Below are 22,186 nucleotides of genomic sequence, written 5' to 3' on the forward strand. Positions count from 1 at the left end.
ATCTAGCCAGCCAAGGCTGCAGAGAAATGGGCACCCTGGTGAGACCCAGTAAAGCATTTATTAGCAGCTTTGCACAGCAGCATTATAATGGTAGCCACAGAGGCACTCAAGTTTGGCCTTTTACTTTCTTGTGAAGTTCAGCCACACATGAAAAAAGGAAGCAGCCCACCCTCTAATATATTCCCGATTTGATATTGTATCGGCAGAGCAAGGGATGAAGGCTGCCTTACAAAGGGAGCAGGCAGAGGGAAAATGTAAATAAAAGTCCTTGGAGGCTTTTGTGTCTGGCTGTTGTAGTTTGCAAAAGTGAGGATCACGTGTTCCCATTCGTACTGCCCAGTGGAGCTTTTGAACTCTGGCTGTTTGAAAAATCCCATCAGAGGCTTTGTGTATGGGCTCTGTACCATAACTTTCCCCGGCTGAACAATACCAGACTGCCAGGAATCCTTTTCCCACAATCGCCTTCAACTTGGGGTGCTAGTGTAAGTAAAGAAGTCCCACTGTCCGGAAAAAGGGGAATTGCGACAAAGAGAGTGGATGAGCGCCTTTCTTTGCTTTCTCTCCGCTTCCTGTCCCTCTCCCCCCTCCCTCCCAAAAAAGCTTCTTTTTTTTTTTTTTTTCAGGGTCAGCCCCTTTTATCTGTTTAATTTTTACATTTTCCATGTCGTTAGAGTGTGTGCCCTTTATTCGTTTCTATGTCGAGCACAGGAAACATTAAATAAGCGATTGCGGGACTGTGGGGGCAGTTGGCAGGACGCACCCTGATTTTGGATGTTGCCCACTTCTCTCTTCCACTTGCCCTTTCTCTCTCTCTTTCTCTCCTCTCCATCCATGTGTAGGCGAGACACTCCTTCATCGAGCCTGCAAGAGGAACCAGGTGGAAACGCTGCTTCGTGTCCTCAGCGTGCCTGGAACGGACGTCAACATTAAAGGTAGGTTTCTGCATTCCTCCCCTGCCCTCGGTTGAATCGTCCTGCTTTTTAGGTTTTACTTTTTTTTTTTGTGCTGAACAGTTAGATCATGGAAAACAAAGGAAAGTGTACGTCACTTGTGGTTACAGACCTTTTAGATCAAATGTAAGGGTGTGTCTGGAAGGTTCGGACAACGTTTTAGGCTCGGTTTACTATTGTGCCATCAAGAAGATTTTGTGCACGCATTTCGCTTTCCAATCTCGTTTTGAAATCTTGTTATATTTGTGGGTAGTTTTGTCATATAGCTTCATAAGAAATCATTCCTTTATTGTTTTTTTTTTTACTGTTGCATTATATTTTTAATTTTCTTTCACCCTTAATATGAGATTTATTTGAGAACTACTAGCAGTTACATTTTCGAGTCAGTATGTTTGCGCAATTATGTTATGATGTACAGAATTGTTTACGATTGAGGCCTCTTTGCTAAATAAATATTTTTTTCTTCTTTTTTTTTTTACAATGTTGTGTGGGTATGTTTTTTTTTTTCACTCAAATAGACTGCACTGGGAATTGTAAGATGGGATTTGTTTTAAAATTATTGACAAACAGTTGCATTTTAGAGTCAGTATGTTTGCGCAATTATGTTATGACGTACAGAAATGTCTACGATTGAGGCCTCATTGCTAAAAACAATTCAAGTAGTTAACGTTTTGTTTACGTCGTTTAATCTAATTATCCGAATTAACAATTGTGTGAAAATGTTCTTTATTTAATATACTTGCCAGAAAATTACCTTTATTTAATAATTTACTTCACATTAACGTTACACCGCTATATCTGTTATATTATGTTATCAAAATTCTGCAAAGACAAACACTATACCGCATGTTTTTTTTACGATCGTGTGCAACATATCGAAATTGAGTTCTTATTAGTATACAATTATTTTATATTACACTGATTTATTTACTTTCTAACATCAGAAAACAGATTTTAATATAGCTTGTAATATGATCAGCAAAAAGCAGGTAAGCTAGGCCTTGTGAATGTCACAGTATCTTTTGCATCACTGTTTGTAGATCACGCTGGCTGGACGCCTCTTCATGAAGCCTGTAACCATGGCAGCACGGAGTGTGTGCAGGCCCTGTTGCAGTACTGCCCAAACCTGCAGCTAGGCAGTCAGGTGCAGGGAGTCAGTCCACTACATGATGCCCTGCTGAACCAACAGACATACATCGCCAAGATGCTGCTGCGCCGCGGCGGTGAGTGCCCGACGTACTGTACACGCATACAGTCTGAGATCAAATCTTCACATAACAATGCATACAAACACACATATATACACACTCAATGCATGAAGATTCATACTGTGAATGCAGATCTTCACATAAGAGGGCTGAAAACATGAGAGCACATGCACACAGACGCACTCGCATAAATGTAAACCCTTCAACGGCAACTTTAAAGCAGCTGTTGAATTTCAAAAAAAGTGATGAGTTCACTTGTTCCTCCTGGTTCAGTCTCTCATGAGTCTCTTATGCAGTCACAATCAAACGACCCTTCTATGGGAGCATGACTCGTATTGAATACCATATTGTATCGTATTACTTCAAAACATGTTCAGATTCTGATTCCTTTGAGAATGATGCTGAATTTATCAAGTCATATGGAACTGCTTCTCTTACTGGAGTAAATAGAGAAAAACAGTTTCTGTTTCCATGTGTGATGTCAGTATAAACAAACTGATGAGTGAAAGCGGCAGAAAGTCATATTACAGTGGCATTACATGTGTAAACAAACAAGTGCTTTGTAGAAATCTCTTAAATCCAGGCCTCTCCTGTGGCTTAACAGCCGCGATCTACCACACACACACACACACACACACACACACACGCACACACACACACACACAGTGTCGTCTTTACTTCTGCCATTCAGGGTTCAAGCTTTTTTACGTTTTTCCTTTCTAAAAACCATCCATCTACAGGAATAACCCATCGGCGTGGATGGCGCTGTTAGCATCCTCCTGAAGAGATTAGACAAGTCAGGTCTGCGGCTCTCGTGAAATTCGCATGCTGGTTTTTCACGGGGGAAATCTGTCAGAACAGAAATGTTTTGGCGCGCCTGGCTGTTTGCGTGCCACATGCAATCGATGTTTGCGAGCTTTGAAGCGAGCGGGACATGTGTCAATGCAGTAAGCGCGGGATGGCTTGACAACGGGGAGGGACTAGAGCAGAGACAAAATGAGACAGGCTCCTGGTTTCCCACACGCCTTACTGTCACTCTCTCTCTCGCACTCGCTCGCATTTTGACTAATTATAGTTAATTTGATTCTGCTCCCCTATTAACTCATGTAGATATTCTGGCCTCAAAAAGTAAATTAGATTGGGATTGTTTGGTCCCGGTGAGAAGGTTTTTTTTCTTTTTTTTCTTCCATTTTCCTCTTCATGCTGACTGAGATTGGCCCAATACCAATGCATGAAAAGAGGTCAGGAAAAGATGCTTTTTTCATGAAATTAGAATTGTGATGTGTCTGGGAAACAGACAGCCACCAAGATCCCTCGTAAGACACGGACGTGCACACACACAACCTGAGGACAGATGATTCTGTGGATTCAGAGATAGCTGACTATAACATGCCCATCAACTTTGTTATATAGAAATCAAGATTTTAGCTTCAAAATTAAATTCATGAATAAGGGAAAGTGTGATGATTATATTATATTATATTATATATGTAGTTTTAGGGGCATTTTGCCTTCATGGAAAGTGGATATTTTTTATCACTTTATTTATTTACTTATTTATTTATTTATTTATTTTTTTAAACTATATATTTTTCTAGATCTAGATTTTTCTCCGCTATAAATTCTTAATGGGCTAAAAATTGTCTGATTCATATGATTCAGACTATGATAATGATTTAAAATTCATTATCTATTAATCACTGTAAAATGACTGGAAAAGTCATGGAAAATCGTTGTTTAAAGTGTGGGAAGTTGGAACGCTTATAAATAATTAAATAATTAAATATTAATCAAATTCTTTTAGATGGAGATGGGTGTCTTAATTGTTTCCTCTTATGAATCGGGTTCACAAAGTCGCTTATTAACAAACGGTTATTATGGTGAAACGCAGAAAACAATTGCATAAAAAATACAGATATATAGGAACAGACAACGTGTTGGTTTACATAAAGAGTAATAAGGACAGGCGTGTGTACATTAATAGAGCACACATTCACACGCTCTCACTGTTGCTCTCTGCTTCCAAGGTCTTACATTGTGCAAAACATGGCTTTCTCAATCCCACCATTCTTAGCATGAAATAATGAATTTATGTTATTGGACGGGGGGGTGAGGGGGTGAATGGCAAGACCCTCCTCCTCCTGCCTGTGGGCACTGGCAGGCTAACCGTGCCATGGCCAAGGGCAGGGACGGGTGTCATCAGCTTGACTAGCCCAAGGCTGCCAGCTCAACCACCCCCCAAACACACACATACGTTGTAAACGTGGTGGAGCGTAATTTCACTCAGCCATTTCCTGATTGGTTTTGCATGCGGTTTTCAGCACCCAACAGCTTGTATCCAAAGAAAAGTGGCCCAAATAACAGCCATGAAAAAGCCTTTGAATCTTAATGACTTGACGGTTGCTGTGAATACAGCTCTGTTTTCAGGACTGGGATATATTAAGGCTCACTGGCATGACTCGGGGTCTCTTGCCCAAGGGTCAGCGTATAACAGATTGTTCTGTTCAGTCTTATTTACGGTGTATAGAAAAGAACTGCCGCCTAAAACTCAGTTGAGGTTTCCTGTATAAGTACTCAGCTTAGAGACACACGTCACCTTTGATGAGATCCTGATGAGGTCTGATGTCATTTATGCAGCCTTTTGTGCATTGAGAGCATAAGGTTATTCGTACAAGACAATTCATGAAATAGTTGCAAAATTGCAAACTTAACATGAATTCCAGTCTTAGTATTTGGTTTCCCCCTTTTGCTTTAATGACTATTTAGTTTTAATTAGGGCTGCCCCCTAATAGTCCACTAAACGTTTGTCGACTAGAAGTGGCTTAGTCAACCAAAATCGTATTAGTCTGTTAGTTGCAAAAAAAAAACCTTGTGGCGACGTCACACAGTTCGTGAGGGACAGTTGGCGATACCTTGTATGTCGGGCAGGAAATCCAATTCTGCATTTACTGCATGACATCGAGGCGCCGGCGCAATCACTTGCAGTGAAACAACTCAAAATACTCATTTTTTGGTTATATAGATAAGAGTAATACATCATTCAAAACTTGCCTCACAGACAGGAAAAAAAAGAAAGCTTGAAATGTCTACTTTTAAACTAACCAATTAAAAATGAAAAGAAATACTCTCTGCTTATGTAATCCATATGAAAGGTGCATTTCTTTCTGTAGGTGCGTTCACTATACCCAACACATTCATAATAATTAGGCTACTTTTGCTGGTCCTTTTGCGGCAAGCTTTATTCGTGCAGTACTGCACTTGAACGCAGAATAGACTATATTAAGTATACATAAATTAAACACTCATTATGGTTTAGTATTCTACTCAGTGTATATTTAAGTAATTAAATAATATAAATGTGCGATTAGTCGACTAATGGCTTAAATGTCGACTACCAGTCGACTAGATAAATCTTTAGTCTGGGGCATCCCTATTTTTATTTATTTTTATTATTTTTTTATTTATTTTTAAGCATTGTTAAAAATCCTAAAACTATTTACTGGTTTAAATTAGATTTTCAGTATGATCTAAGACATTTGAAGCTCAGTGAAGTTAAAGTGTTTCCTGTCCCTGTCCCTGGTCATATAATACATGATTCAGAAATGTTTCCAGTGTTTCCAGCAAAAAAAAAAAAAAAAAAAAAATTTCTTGCAATTTTTTTTTTTTTTTTTTTTTTTTTTTTTTTTGCAGTACTGTATTGCCAGAGTCACTTGTATGTGGAGAATAATATGCCACCCAATTGTCCTGGGGCCATATTCACAAAACATTTTATCTTACCACTAAATGTTCTCCTAAAAAGCAGTAAAAGTTCTTAGCTAATAGTTTTTTTTTTAAAACCTATTCACAAAGCTGTGGAGACAAACTTTTACTAAGGAAAAGACAGAAGTCTTAAGCTAAGAGTAAGGGCAGGGTTGACCTCATTGCTGTGGATGATGTCAACACGCTTACTAACTATGCACACAGTGATTGGCTGATAAGGTAAGAGTCTCTGTCAGCGATTTAATCATAGAAATATTATAGAAAATTGTAGAATGAGGTATCATGATTCCATATTAAATTAATGGTTTTAAAATACAAATGTTGCCATATTCAAATAAACATGCGATTGTCACACGCATTTCGTCAGTAAAGCCGGTTTCCCTGATTACCGTTAAATCGCATCACCTACTTTCAAATGGAGTGGCATTTAATAGACAGAACCATAGATCACTGACAAGCTACGCAATATCGCGTTCATTATCGCAGATGAATCGCCTTCGATAATGAACGCAATATTGCGTAGCTTGTAGGCATGTGACGGTATCAAATTTTCATGTTGCGATTAATTGATGAAGCTTTTATCACAGTATACGGTATTATCACAATATTAAAACAAGTTGCAAAACCATTTTTGTGATAGTTTAACAGGTTTAAGAACTCTTTTTGTAATAAAACAAAAACAACTGACTGAAATTTTCAAACAGATTAAAATGCAAAAGAATTGGGCTATAAAGAACAATAGATAACACATTACTCTATTTAGTGCATTAACTAAGATTGAGCAATAGCTACATTTGTTACAGAAAGTGTTATTTTTTGTTAATGTCAGTTTAGAAACACAACTGATCATTGTTAGTTTTATCTCAGGTCCATTAAATAAGTTATTTGGATTTTAGTAATGTTATTAAACAGAAGTTATTAACTAAGAAATTGACATTAATTAATATTAATTAATACGTTATAAGTATTTGTATTGTCAGTTTAGTGATAATGAATTAACATGTTAACTAATGAAGCTGTATGTTTTCAAAGTTTTACTGAACAATAACAAATAATCAGAACATTTCTAATCATTAGGGCATGTTGTAGTCCAGATTAAAATATAAAAATGTTTAGGTTTGAAAATAAATATCCTTTTAAGTCGTTTTTAAGTATTCACTATTTGGTGCTGTGATGAACAACACTGAGATTACAAAAAAATGAATGGCTGTTTGAAGCATTTTAAAAACTTCACTAGCGCAGTTACCTTGTTTGCACGGTTTCCGTGGTAACCGCTGCACACTGCTGTTCCGTCAGCGCCCTCTGCTGTCAGAGAGTGAACGAGCACTTTCATTCAGCTCGTCTCCTTTACTCGTTCCGCCATGTGCCACATGCACGTTGGGATTGTTTACGTCTGAGCGCGTGTCCTTTTGATGCAGAATACAGCGGTGTTGTGCATTTTATACGATTGATGGGTAAAGTATTATTAATTGCCTTTATAAAAAATTAATAATTGGTAATAAATTATTATTTACGGTATTCTGAAGTGCAGACAATTACAATATCGTGCATATTCATTATCGCGATTTATTGCATTACCGAATATGGGCACAAGTCTAGTAGCTTGTCAGTGAACTAAGGCTCTGTCTATTAAATGTCTCTCCATTTGAAAGCAGGTGATGGCGATTTAGCGGTAATCAGGAATCGGATTTACTGACGAAATGCGCGTGACAATCACATGCGATATATCGCCCAGCCCTAAAATAAAGGTTTTAAAATGTAGGCTAAGTGTCACTTATTAAACTAGTATATGTTCAGCTAATTGTCAGTCTCTTACATGTCTTACAATTCAAGTGACAAATGATGTTTTAGAAACAAAGTTTTGGAGGAGCACATTCAAATGGTCTATCTAATCAGCTCAAGTGGAGGTATCGAGAGCCGACTCACCTATAGTTACCTCAACAGTTTTCTGCATCCCTCCGCCACCCCTTACTCTCGGCTGGGGATATGGGGGAGAACTCTGGCTTTGGGCTAAATTCCAAGCTTGGAATCCTCAATCGCCTTGGACAGTGCGCCAAATAAGCTTATTATATATTTTTTTACTCTATTCGATCATTTGTAAGCGTGAACTCATGAAAACAACTGCCACAGGTAATCGGACATTTTTACTTATTTATTTATTAAAGATTTATTTTTGGCATCTTATCATAGATTCAAATCTAGAAATCAAAATATTTATTGCATTTATAAAGATAAGGCACTATCGCTATTGCCTCATGGTGTACAGTGTCTTTAGGTGGATTAGGATTGTTTGTAATTTGGTTTTAGTGATTTAGGAGTCCTCTTGACTACTCTTAACGTTTCACTAGTTTTAGCGTTAAATTGCTTTATGAAATACTCTTGGAGCAAAAATTTAGGAGTCCTAAAATTAGGACTGACACACCCATTATTTTTAAGAGTTTCTCCTAAATCAGCAAGTTAGGAGCTACTTTAAGATGTTTTGTGAATATGGCCTCTGATCAACAAATTCCCAACAAATCCTGAGAGATGAAATGAAGTCCTATCTATTATTGTTTCCCTTTGAACTTTATTTACTTTGACAATTTTATATATATATATATATATATATATATATATATATATATATATATATATATATATATATATATATATATATATATATATATATATATATATATATATATATATATATATATATATATATATATATATATATATATATATATATATATATATATATACCAAACAAATGTTTTTTGTATAAACCTGCATGACTTAACATTTTTCTATGGAACACAAAAGTAAATATTTTGTGAAATGTCACCGTGTTTTTGGTCCATACAATAAAAGTCTATTGGGTCTATTGGCTATATGGTGTTTTATTATATGGACCAAAGCGTTCTTCAGAATAAGGTTTGCATGACATAAGGGCGGGTAAATGAGGACAGAGTTTACATTTCTGGGTGAATTATTGGTTTAATAATAATTTATTGGTTTAATAATAATTGGTATTATTGGTGGATATCATTTTAATATTGTCTCTAAATAGATCAGTTTTATCCAAACAGCCTTGATGAGTGAAACTGTAATCCATGTCATTGAACTTTTCCAGCATTGTCTCATGACTTTCTAAAGCTCTCAGAAGTATTGTTGCCTCCAAAATTTTGCCATACATCAATCATTTCTAAACTGTATTTCCTATCCTTCGTCAAAAGTATAGACAGTAACTCAGAGTAACAAAAGAACCATGATTTCTTTTGTTGTGGTATTAGAGTATAAAACACTTAAAGGCTTAGAGCTCCTCGGCGCCGTCGCTCCAGCACAGTAATGACAAACGATGGTTCAATGTCTTTGTTAATAAGGCTGAGTTCAAACGCAGTTGTTCTCCTTTTCTTCCTCTCTGTGTACATTAATAGGAGTATTTCCCCCTCGCATTTTGCATTGAAGCCACGTTAGATTAAAGCTCTGGCAAAGCTCTCGATTTAGTCATTACACAACTCCTCATGCTCTGTTTGTTTGTTTGTTTGTGCTAGTCACACCAAATACATTAATCAGCTTCTCTTCTCAGACTTCTCTCCCTCTATCCTTGTTTTTCTTTCTTTCAGTCTCTCTCTCTCTCTCTCTCTCTCCCTCTGATTGTGAGTGCCTTTGAGCTTCCTCTGCATAATTTTTCTCCTATTAAAATGCATAATTAACTAAGTCACTTCCTCACACTGAGCTCACCAGGCTTTCAGCTGTGCCACTGTTAGGATCAATACTGAATGTTTGACTCTGAATTTGGTGTGTTTGAGTTCCACCAAACTTGCAGCACACTTTTTTCTTTGCAAATAGCACAGATACTTTACTGTCTTTGAAATATTTATGAGAATACTTGCAAAGTAATGGCAATAGCCACAATCGTGACAAGCAGCAGGACATTTTGTCAGTTGCATTGGTTTCTATTTTTGCATCGTTGTAATCTCATTGGTTTAAAATCTCACTGTGCACAACCACATATTAGACATCAAATATCATCTGACTGGGTTTTCGATTTCAGATACTGACTGGATATTTTGAAATATCATTCTTTTAATTTAGCCAAGAGGTTTATCTTCCACTGGTCACATGTCTTCACCTGATGTGAATTCGCAGTTCACAGTTCAACTTTGGAACGTAGCGAAATGCAAAACTTTTCTCACAAGTTTGTGTTTTCAGTCTGACACATTCGTATGTGTATGAATGGAAGTCAAAAAGTGTAGTGTGGGCACCCCTTAAAAGGTTATTTCACCCAAAAATTTAATTTCTGTCATTAATTACCCTCATGTCGTTACAAACCCATAAGACCTTTGTTCATCTTCGGAACACAAATTAAGATTTTTTTGATGAAATCCGAGGGTTTCTGAACCACACATAGGCAGCAACGTCATTGCACATTTTGAGGTCCAGAAAGGTAGTAAAGACATCGTTAAAATATTCCACGTGGCTGCAGTGGTTCAACCTTAATGTAATGAAACGACGAGAATGCTTGTTCTGCGCAAAAACAAAACCAAAATAATGACTTTATTCAACAATTTCACATACATTCATACAATTTCTTCACATATTCATACAATTTCTTCTCTTCTATGTCAGTCTACTATTCTGTTGGTGTAGTCAACTCAGTTCAGTGCAGTGGTTCTGGGTTCTATGTCAAAACTCTGAGTCATTATTGGCCAGCTCCTGCATCAGCATCACATGCATGTGTCATGCTGCTCACGTGTACAGCGTCAGCCAATGTCGGCATTCATACGTAAACACAGAAGAGCTGCACTGTGTTCACTACGTCAGAGTATGACAAGGGTTCAAGTTGTTGAATAAAGTCGTTATTTTTGTTTTGTTTTTGCGCACAACAAAGTATTCTTGTCATTTCATAACATTAAGGTTGAACCACTGTAGTCACTTTGACTATTTTGACGATGTCTTTACTACCTTTCTGGACCTCAAAATGTGCAATGATGTTGCTGCCTATGTGTGGTTCGGAAACCCTTGGATTTCCTCAAAAATATCTTAATTTGTGTTCCGAAGATGAACAAAGATCTTACGGGTTTGGGACAACATGAGGGATGACAGAAATTTCATTTTTGGGTGAACTAACCCTTTAACTCAAAATCAAGCTTTTGGAAAATGTGCGCATCCAAACCAAATTGACCCTTCGCAAAGACCCGCCCCCCCTCCTTAAGTTACTGTTGCTTTGTCCGACAAGCCATGGTGCTGACACGCCATACAGAGTGAAAAATACTTTGCGGAGCAAAGAGGACACTGACAACACATCAACAGACAAGGCAGAGCAGGTTACTTATGATATTAAACAAATGTCATTTTTTAAGAAATTTAAACAATAAAAACTGTTTTGTGGCTCTTTAATGTGTCGTGACAGATTTCTGTAGTGCCTCAGCTCAAGCAGCACGTGAACCGATCATCTCTTCCTACTAGTTAATTTATAGCATCAAATAAACATGAATGAACATGAGAAGGAATGTTGTTTCAAGCCCGGAAAGACGTCAGTACACACCATTTTTCAAGTTCAAGTCCACCGAGGTTAATCTTCTAACTCCTGACTGCTTTGTCGGACAAAATGGCGGATTCGGCATTATGATTGGTTAGATCGCTTGTCAATCAAACACTTGGCGAAGGGTCAATTGGGCACACATGCAAGACAAAAAAGGGACATCTACATACAAATAGCTCCAAAGATGTTGCTTTGTTTCTAAAACGTTTGGAGCCTTAATATCAGTATGTGAACATATTTTTCTACATTAACAAGCTTCTCATTTATAGCTTTTTTAGTACTTTCTGAAGTTTGTATTTAGTCTCATTTAGCCAGACCTTTGACTGTTGGCTGTTATCATGCACTTTGCATCTCATTCTGGCTAAGAATTGCTCACTTAGACAGGAAGAGCCCATTTGATTGACATGTAATGTATCCATTTATAGTTTGCTGTTTTTTACATACATACCACAATAAAAGACTGCCATTGAAAGACTTTATGTACTGTAAACCGAACATCTGTAAAACACAGGAAAAAAATGTGGAAATAAGTTGAAATCCGATATTCAGTCCATCCTAAAGAAATACAAACAAATTGTTTAAAAAAGGGGGATCACTGGGAAGGTAACCTTTCAAAAGGTACTAAGATGTACCATTTGGGTACCATGTACACTTTAGGTGCTAATATGCACACTTTAGGAGTAAATGAGTTACAAAGATGTACCCTCAGTGACAGCTTTTGTACCTTTTCTGAGAGTGTTGAGTATTTTTCATACTAATATTAATACTAATACCATTTTAATATTTAAATATAAAATGTCATTATATATAAAATATATAATAACATTATGTATTAAAATACAAATATATATTTTTGTTTTAAATTCAAATTACAGTATTAATTAGTTCTCATTGCACAACCCAGATTTGTTTATAAGCGAACCGATGCACCTTGACCCCCAGAAGTTAATCAGATCTGGTGATTTCATCGAGCTCTTGCCATTTTTATGTGCAATATGTATCTGACAGTGGTCCAGCATGCTGTGTGAGGCTGAGACTAAACTGTTGAAACAGACTCAGATCTTTATACAGCTCCATCTGTGTGCCATAACCAACACTGTGCTGTTCTGATAAACTAGGTAGGATGAATAGCACCTATCTTTATCAGTCTGGCATGGTGGCATCGAGGGTTGTCTGCGTTGTGTTGGTAATGTGAAGCAGGGAGGGGCCCGTGTTGCTCGAGTGCGATGCCAGGGAATCAGGTTACAAAAAGCTCCTGTTGTGCCCCCCATGCACAGTAATCTGTCCTAATCTGAGCCTGCCTGGCCTTTTGTCTTGGTCAATCTCTGTTAGTCAGTATAATGTGATTTCACACACACAGACTTCCGTTGGGTCAGTGTGTGTCTGCGTGTTCACAGCATGACAAAGAATTGTGTCATGGTTTCATAGACTAAGGGCTTGTGTTGTCTAGATTAAATATGTGTGGATACAGAATGGATGGAATGGTTTTGCCTCCCCTCCTCCACCTCTCTATTCCTAGTCTTCGTCTGCCCTCTAAAGGCTAAGGGGCGGCTTGCTTTGCTCCTGACTGATGTGTGGTTTTCATGCACGTTAGCTGTAGCTCATCTGTGGCAGAGGTGCAAATATCAGCGAGGGCTGAATCCCTCCGAATTGTTGTCGTCTGTGCAGGGGGCATAATTACCATCTCTGGCATTTAATACCCCCAGGTGTTTTTATGTATCTGCTAAGCAGAGTATCTGACACATCACGCCAATACCTGGACTCACTTCAATCGTTCGGTGTGACAAATGCGCCAGTATCATATCAAAACTCCCGGCTGACCACTCCAGCGGCTGCGGGTGCATCTGCATGGCTAAGCGCTGACAGATGTGTGTTTCATGGGCCATTGTGAAGAAAGGGTTGCGGCTGATCGTGCCGCCTGGGGGGAAGGAGATCTGCCCATAGCTTGCATTCATCAGCAGTCGCCGGCGAGCCGCACATTTGTGCGGGCGGGCGGGCGGGAAAGCAGGGCCCCGTCTCAGCCTTTGTCACATTCCAGGTTTCGGCCTGTCAGGTATTTGACAGCTCTGGAGTGGGACTGCCGTTAACAAAGTGTGCTACCTGATTGATGGTGGACGGGCTGTGTTAAGTGTGTATTTTAAAAGAGAAAGATTCTCTCACAAACCCAACAGCGATGATACATGGAGGATTGTGTGTGCTTAAATGACAAAGTTTATTTATTTAAAGTGTATTGTGTGTGTATATATATATATATTGTATTCTGGGCTAGTAAAGAACATGGTTTAATAGTAAAATTGCAGTAAACTAGTTAGTTAAACACTCCCATAATATCTAATATGCTTTATTTATGTTTTTATTTGAATACAGATGTACTGTTTTCATCATTTGCTTATGATGTGGTGTCATCGTAATTAAAGTGCGAGATGAAACACTTGAGCGTGACTTAGTGTGTGTGCCTGTTTTGGTATGAATAAAAAGAGATGTTTAAAAGTCTAGTGTGTCATGAAGGACACAAGCATTCCCGTTCCCCTTACAGGGGAAAAAAACGCACCTTTTCAGAGCTCGGGTACTATTTAAGTGTGCATAAAACATGTCCTTCTCTCTGTCCAATTTTTATCAAAGTTGTGGAACATCAAGCAGGGGGAAGCTGGAGGCAATCCAAGGCCTCTCCTTTCAACAAAGAAAAGGCATTTGCAGTTTTATTGAATTGTCAATGTATTTGAAAGTCTTACAGTAAGCACTGAAAGGAAAAAGGTGTTTTCTTCCTGTCAAATAACACTGTTTTCCCTAAAGCCTAAAACTTACATGTTGAAGTACATGTTGAATGCATCTGTCAAGGATTCAGAGTTGCACACTGCCCTTAAACCAGTGAAATTCTGCCTAAGCTCTGGGCAAGGTCTCATCTGTGGAGGGGGTGTTGACCAGTGATGACCTGTTATGAAGAAATGTGTTCTTTTTCCTCGATTCTGTCTCATGGACTTGCTCGCTTCTTCAGCTCCTTGACCTCAGCAATCGCTCTGATCCTTGACTTTAAACCAAAGTATACCAAGAGTTATCTGTCAGTATAAACAGATTTCCTTAATAAAATGAAGGTATCATGATGGTTTAATTGAAACAAGTCTAAGGAGATTGTTTTTTTTTTTTTTTCTGTGCCCTCATCTTCATTAATTCTGTGATATAAAGCAGCATTTTTTTTCCCCCTTGTTTCTTGCATTTGTGCACACAATAATCCTGTATTGATAGTGTGACTTTGTCAACACCAAGGGGAAAAGCACGGCAAAGCTGTCTAGAGAGGTGTGGAGTTGTCTGAGCTTTAGCAGAACTGCTGCCACAATAGCAGGGGTTTAAGAGTCAAGTATCTTCAAGAGCAATTTGCCATAGAAATAGGGAGATCTAAATGTAAACAGAGTCCACTTGACATGGCTGGCATTTGCTAAGCCAAGATTGAGAGTGTATCGGTTTTACCTTCAGCCACATTAAAGCCACTTTAACTGTGTCAAGTCAAGTCAAATTTATTTATATAGCGCTTTTACAATTGGTAATTGTTTCAAAGCAGCTTTACATATTAGAAGCACAGAAAAAAAGGGAAGTGGTTAAAACTGTACAAACAAGCGTGGTTATATGTAACATATACAAGATGGTGCTACATTAAGCCAATGTCGGCTGACTTCCAGGGGTGGAAAAAAACCCCTAGGAGAAAAACCCAACGTGCTAGCACTGGGAAAAAAGTCCTAGGAGGGAAAAAACCCCTTGGAAGATATATATATATATATGTAAATGTATATGGAGATCAACATCTGAATTGTACATTTTTATTATAGAGATTAAAAATCGATTATATATAAATATATGTAAGCGGATACGGGGATTAAAAATCTGAATTTTAGATGCAGCCAGAATTGGATCTTTAGGCCCATTGTCTCCTGGGCTACGTTGTAGTCAGGTCCAGACGCAGGTTCTCCATCTGATCTGGATACGGCCTGGATCCAGCACCCGGCAAACCTCAGGATAAGCAGAGAGACAGATATTAGCGTAGATGCCATTCTTATTCTGATGTACATGTATATCTAGTGTTATAGGAAATGTTCTCGGTTCCGGCCGACCTAATTATTGCAGCATAACAATCCTTTAACGGATTTGAAAAATGTTAATGTATTGATAATGTGTTATGTGTATGCAAGAGCAAAGAGATGTGTTTTTAGTCTAGCTTTAAACTGACAGAGTGTGTCTGCTTCCCGAACAATGCTAGGAAGATTGTTCCAGAGTTTAGGTGCTAAATAGGAAAAGGATTTGCCGCCTTCAGTTGATTTTGATATTCTGGGTATTATCAACTGGCCTAAATTCTGAGATCGCAATAAACGTGAAGGACTATAATGCATTAAGAGCTCACTTAGGTACTGGGGAGCTAAACCATTTAGAGCTTTATAAGTAAGTAGCAAGATTTTAAAATCTATACGATGTTTAATAGGGAGCCAATGTAATGTTGACAGAACTGGGCTAATATGGTCATACTTTCTGGTTCCAGTAAGAACTCTAGCTGCCGCATTTTGGACCAACTGTAGTTTGTTTAAAAGCCGAGCAGAACAACCACCCAGTAGAGCGTTACAATAATCTAGTCTTGAGGTCATGAATGCATGAACCAACTGTTCCGCATTTGTCATTGAGAGCATATGTCGTAATTTAGATATATTTTTTAGATGGAAGAAGGCGGTTTTACAGATACTAGAAACATGACTTTCAAATGAAAGATTGGTATCAAAGAGCACACCCAGGTTCCTAACGGAGGACGAAGGTTTAATGGAGCACCCGTCAAGTGTTAGAGAGTATTCAAGGTTTTTTCGTGAGGAAGTTTTTGGTCCAAAGATTAGGAAATCAGTTTTTTCTGAATTTAATAATAAGAAATTTCTTGTCATCCAGTTTTTAATGTCAGCTATGCATTCTGTTAGTTTTGTGAATTTGTAGGTTTCGTCAGGGCGATTAACTACCACAGACTGATAACGGTCAGATAAGTATGATTTGAACCATGCCAAAGCAATTCCACTAATGCCAATATAGTTTTCAAGTCTTTTTAAAAGAATGTTATGATCGATAGTGTCAAAAGCAGCACTGAGATCTAATAACACTAATAGAGAAATACAGCCACGATCGGATGATAGGAGTAGATCGTTTGTAACTCTAACGAGAGCAGTCTCAGTACTATGGTATGGTCTAAATCCTGACTGGAAATCCTCACAGATTCCATTTCTTTCTAAAAAGGAACACAGTTGTGTTGAAACTGCCTTTTCTAGTATCTTTGACAGAAAAGGTAGATTCGAGATTGGCCTGTAATTTACTAAATCTCTCGGATCTAGTTGAGGTTTTTGGCACGTGTCCTAGTGTTAAAGATGAATTAATTATATCAAGAAGTGGACCTACGACCTCTGGAAGCATTTCTTTCAGTAGTTTAGTCGGAATTGGGTCTAACATACATGTCGTTGATTTTGATGATTTGATAAGTTTAGATAATTCTTCCTCTCCTATAGCGGCGAATGATTCTAGTTTTACCTCAGGGACACTACAGTGCACTGTCTGAAGAGAAACTGTAGACGGTTGCATGTTTATAATTTTCTCTCTAATATTATCAATCTTGCAAGTAAAGAAGTTCATAAAGTCATTACTGCTGTGCTCTATGGAAACGTCAGCAGTTGAATCTCTGTTTCTAGTTAATTTAGCCACTGTGTCAAATAAATACCTAGGATTATGTTTGTTTTCTATTAAGAGATTTGAAAAATAAGTAGATCTAGCATTTCTTATGGCTGTTCTGTACTCAATCATTTTTTCTTTCCACGAAAGGCGAAAAACTTCTAGTTTTGTTTTCTTCCAACTACGTTCAGCTTTTCTAACAGCTCGTTTTAGAGCCCGAGTGTGCTCATCATACCACGGCGTTGGATTAGTTTCCTTAATCTTCTTTAGACGTAAAGGAGCGACCGCATCTAATGTGCTGGAAAAGAGAGAGCCAATAGTTTCTGTTGCAGCATCGAGTTCTTCTAAGTTGTCAGGTATACTAAGGCGATGAAACTGCTCGGGGAGATTATTTATAAAGCAATCTTTAGTGGCAGACGTGATTGTTCTACAATATTTATGGCTGGGTGGTGGTTTTGTAGCCTTGGCTAATTGTATTATACACGAGACTAAATAATGATCTGATATATCATCGCTCTGCTGTAGAATTTCAACAGCATCAATATCTATTCCATGCGACAGTATTAGATCTAGGGTATGATTACGACAATGAGTGGGTCCTGACACGTGTTGTCTAACTCCAATAGAGTTTAAAATATCTGCAAATGCCAATCCAAATGCGTCTTTATTATTATCTACATGGATATTAAAATCACCAACAACAAGGACTTTATCCGCAGCCAGTACTAACTCTGATAGAAACTCAGCAAATTCTTTGATAAAGTCAGTATGGTGCCCTGCTGGCCTGTATACAGTAGCCAGCACAAATGTCAACTTACATAATGTTACATAAAGCACCATCACTTCAAAGGAATTATATTTGAAATTCTTTTGAATGATTCTGAATATATTACTATAAATTACAGCAACACCTCCCCCTTTGCCTTTCTGTCGAGGATTGTGTCGATAATCATAACCTTGAGGACTAGATTCATTTAAAGTAATGTAATCGTCTGGTTTTAGCCAGGTTTCTGTCAAACACAGCAAGTCTAGTTTATTGTCTGTGATAATTTCATTTACAATAAGTGCTTTTGAAGAAATAGATCTAATATTCAGTAACCCAAGCTTTATCATTTGTTTATCTGATTTATCTGTGATTTTCATTTTTTGAACATCAATTAAATTTTTACCCTTAAAAGGTTTCGGAAGTTTTTTGTATTTACTAGTTCGAGGTACAGACACAGTCTCTATGTGATAATATCTAGGTGAAAGTGTTTCTATGTGCTGTGCTGTGATGATTACGGTCACAGAAGGGAGAGAAAATCATTTAACCAGTACATATATAGGCATCTACAAGCTCCGTTGTGAAAATCGATGTATTATTCTGAAAAATTAATTATTGCGAAGAACTGAAGTTGAAGGAAATGGGTGTGTTGAATGTTTGTATATTGATTTGTATAATACATTATGGATCCGTTTCTGTTCATTTGACCTTTTTCTTGATGTATTTTTATACCCCTTTGCAAAAACTTCATTTAAACAATAATGGTTAATAGGGCTGGGTAAAAAATACCGATTTTTAATCGATTCTCATTTTTACGAACCGATAGCGATTCTTAAATCCCAAGAATCGATAAGTCTAGTCTGTTTTCAGTTGATGAATGAGCAGATGTAGCACCTCCCATCCAATAAATCACAATAATCTTTGTGCTTTGTTACTTTTGATATGAAGCAAAGTCTCAGATTTCAAATGACGTACATCTTATGAGATTCAAAGAATAAATACCGTTTTGGCACTGTTTAATGTGACGTGACAGATCTCTTTAACTGAGGCGCTAAAGCGAAGTGGCAGCACAGAGCGCATTTGAACATCCTCTTCTCTGCTTTAATGCCAGTTACAGCGCGAAATAAACAAAACTAAACATCTGAAGTTATGTTAAAATATACAGTACAACTTACCGAAATCCATATCATGTCTCGTGTAATCGCTCAATCAGTGTTTCAACCTCGTAAAAACGTCAATAAAACAGCTTGCAAACAATGTCAGGTAACGTCACATTTACCTCAGAAAAACATATTCAGTGAACATAAACTCATTAGTCAGCTAGAAAAGTGTACTCTAGAAAGCAACATTCTCATAAATATATGCACTGTTACATAGTCATTATAATTTTTAATGTTCTTCAATATTTAATGCATGTTTGACAGCCGCAATTTAAATGCTTATATTTAAAAAAAAAACAAAACAATTGGAGTAGAAATATGATTATGTAATTCTAAACTTTATTTATAATAAAAAGATAGAGTGTCATTTAAGTGTTTGTATATAAATACAGTAAGTTAATTTAACCTTCAATATTATTATAGTAGTACGGACTCCCATGTGTAGTTTACAGCATTAGTTGAGAGATTTTTTTCCTCTAGAAAATTTTGTCAAATACCCAAAATTGTCAATACCCAGCCCTACTGGTCAATGATTGAGGCCACACTAAGAGTAAAACACTGAAAAGTATCATGGATACCATGTTTTTCTTGGACATGTACCATGGTATTCTTTGAAATCCCGTTGAGTACCATGTACGAAACCAACTATATTAATCAATCAGTACCATTGTTCAATCAGACAGCATCAATGTAGCATCTCAGTGCATCTTTAGTAAGAGCATGTTCATGCTAATCTCTTCAGATGTGTTAACATTAAAGATAGGAAATATAACTAACTCTAATATGCCAAACTTTTGAATTTAAACCACTGAAGATCTTTCCTGCCTTAATTACATAATTTCTAAGTTTCACTTTGAGTATCACTCTGAGTTTTCAGCCTGTTAATTGAGTGTTAGCATAAGTTTGCCTATGGCTCAACATTAGCCAAGTTTCCCTATCGAACTAAAGGTTCCTGGAATATATCTCTTCCTTCTCCTCACAGAGCTGTTGTTTATTTGTCTAACTTTATTTGATTTAAAAAAAAAAAAAAAAAAATGGATGGCTTGACTGTGTTTAATAAACTAAAACAATTCAGCAGATTGGATTTTCACATTGAACAATAATGATGACTCAGTTTGCTGTTCACTTCACCCATTTCTAAATGTTTTGTGACGTCACTCACCTAAACAGCATGCATTTTCCAAAGTGTAATGACCTCAACTAGCCCAACCCTGCTGAAAAACAACAGATTAAACCAGCTTAAGATGTTTCTTGTCTTAAATGACTTAACATGGTCTAGCTATAGGCTCCTAAGATGGTGTTTAGCTAGTCAGCCAGCTGGTCTCCCAGCTGACAAGTGTCCAAAATCCCCCTAAAACCACCAAACCAGACCAGCAAGCCATCCTCAGCTGGTTTAAGCTCTTTTTAGCACTGTAAATAATAAGAAGCCTAGATCTTAACTACATCAGATCATGTCAAATGCTCAATGCTTTTGCAAACCTGTTCAGTAAGTATTCGTTTCTTGTTCATTCCAGGCTCTCCTCTTCTACGGTTGTGTGACAATGAAGGTCAGACCCCTCTGGACCTGGTTTCTTTTGAGGCCCTGCGCGAGGAGCTCCTTCGCTGTGCGGAAGAAGGTGACAAAGCTTTGGACACCCCTTGCTTGCAGGTGCAGGATGTTCCCTTCATAGAGTCCTGCTCATGGGTGCTCAGCTGCCTGTTCCTCACTTATCTCCAAGAGCGACACGTACCTACCTACAAAACCCCCCTTACCCCTCTGGACCTTAGCCCCACTGTATGCCGCACCCTGATTCGTCTCCGTCCAGGCACGCTAGCCTCCACCTGGGGAGATCCCTGTGCGGTGAGCCTGGCTGAGGACCTGAGGACTGTGTTGAGTTTGGAGCAGTATGTGTCACAGGTGAGCCCCGCACTGAGACACTGTCTTGGGGATCAAACCAGTCTGTTTGTGCAGCTGCTTGAAGATCTGCAGGCGGAGGGGGCGGCACTGATCTCTGGACAATCTGAATTTGACTCGTTCTAAAAGATTCCATATAGAGAAACAAGGATTGGGCATGCATCTGTAGATCTGTGGTAAAGCTCTGACTTTTATTTCTTGATGTTTGTGCTATAAAGTAAGTTTTTGAGAATTAAGTACAAAAATTACTTTTAATTGAGAACTCTACAGCATGTGATTACAATAAGATTTCTAAATAATAATTATTATATGTAACATTGTGCATTTTGTTTTTGTTTGGTTAATCAAAACTGGGGAGTATTTAATTTTTGTACAAAATATTTTTATAAAACACTAATTGTGAATGTTATCTAACTGTTATTCTTCTTTTAATTCTTATATATTTCAACTGTAAAATAAACGTTTAAAAAAATAAATAAATATATATATATATAATATATTATACATACACACACACACACAAGAAAATAAGAAAATAAACAATTTGAAACTTAATTTTTAAAGATTTTTTTTTTTTTTTTTTTTACAACCACTCAAAAGTGCGGCCATACCTTACCTACACACTCTTTATTAGAACTATACTCCACATTTTAGTCTTTAAAACTATAAAATAGCACAAAATGGACATACAAGAATTATGTGGTGACCAAATGTTAAATCAGAACTGGCAATACTAATATTTTAATGTCTGGATTGCAGCTCAACACACTTTAGACATTGTCAATTCATTTCATAAGATGCATCCTTTGATGCTTTTAAAATAGATTCGAAGTTCACATGAATGCTAGATACTTGGTTGTTTTTTGTTGTTTCCAACTTATTTACTTACTTAAAACTTAGAAATTCTTATAGAACTTATAGAAATTCATATGAGGAGATCATGATAAATAACTTTTCACTTTAGCATATATATATATATCTTAGTCCGTTAGACAACTCGGGCAATACACCTTATCGCCTCTGTTCTAAATGGACAAACCTAACTTTAGTTGAAGCCCAGCCTACAAGATGACATCTCACAGTTCTCTGATCCAGGATGATGGAGGGAACGCATATGTGTGCCATGTGGGGTTAATAATCAATCCCCTCCAAACAACTGATTCCAGTACAAAAGCAAGAAATCTACCCAAGACCTCCATGAAGAATGAGCCGTTTCCTTATCATGCCCTTTTCAACTACAATC

At 37.5% G+C, this 22,186-nt stretch overlaps 1 protein-coding gene across 2 annotated transcripts in view; it reads left to right on the plus strand.

The window, feature by feature from the left end:
- Positions 1-21,553, plus strand: part of slf1 (SMC5-SMC6 complex localization factor 1) — a 40,900-nt gene extending 19,347 nt beyond the window's left edge. For both annotated transcript variants that reach the window (XM_067406865.1, XM_067406866.1), the window contains exons 17-19: positions 840-932; positions 1,991-2,173; positions 20,564-21,553. In XM_067406865.1, the coding sequence (XP_067262966.1) occupies positions 840-932; positions 1,991-2,173; positions 20,564-21,069 (782 nt within the window). In that variant the 3' untranslated portion in view covers positions 21,070-21,553. The remainder of the gene's footprint in view (positions 1-839; positions 933-1,990; positions 2,174-20,563) is intronic.
- The last annotated feature ends 633 nt before the right edge of the window (positions 21,554-22,186 follow it).

The sequence above is a fragment of the Chanodichthys erythropterus genome, chromosome 13 (assembly GCF_024489055.1).
Source record: "Chanodichthys erythropterus isolate Z2021 chromosome 13, ASM2448905v1, whole genome shotgun sequence".
NCBI classification, from domain to species: domain Eukaryota; kingdom Metazoa; phylum Chordata; class Actinopteri; order Cypriniformes; family Xenocyprididae; genus Chanodichthys; species Chanodichthys erythropterus.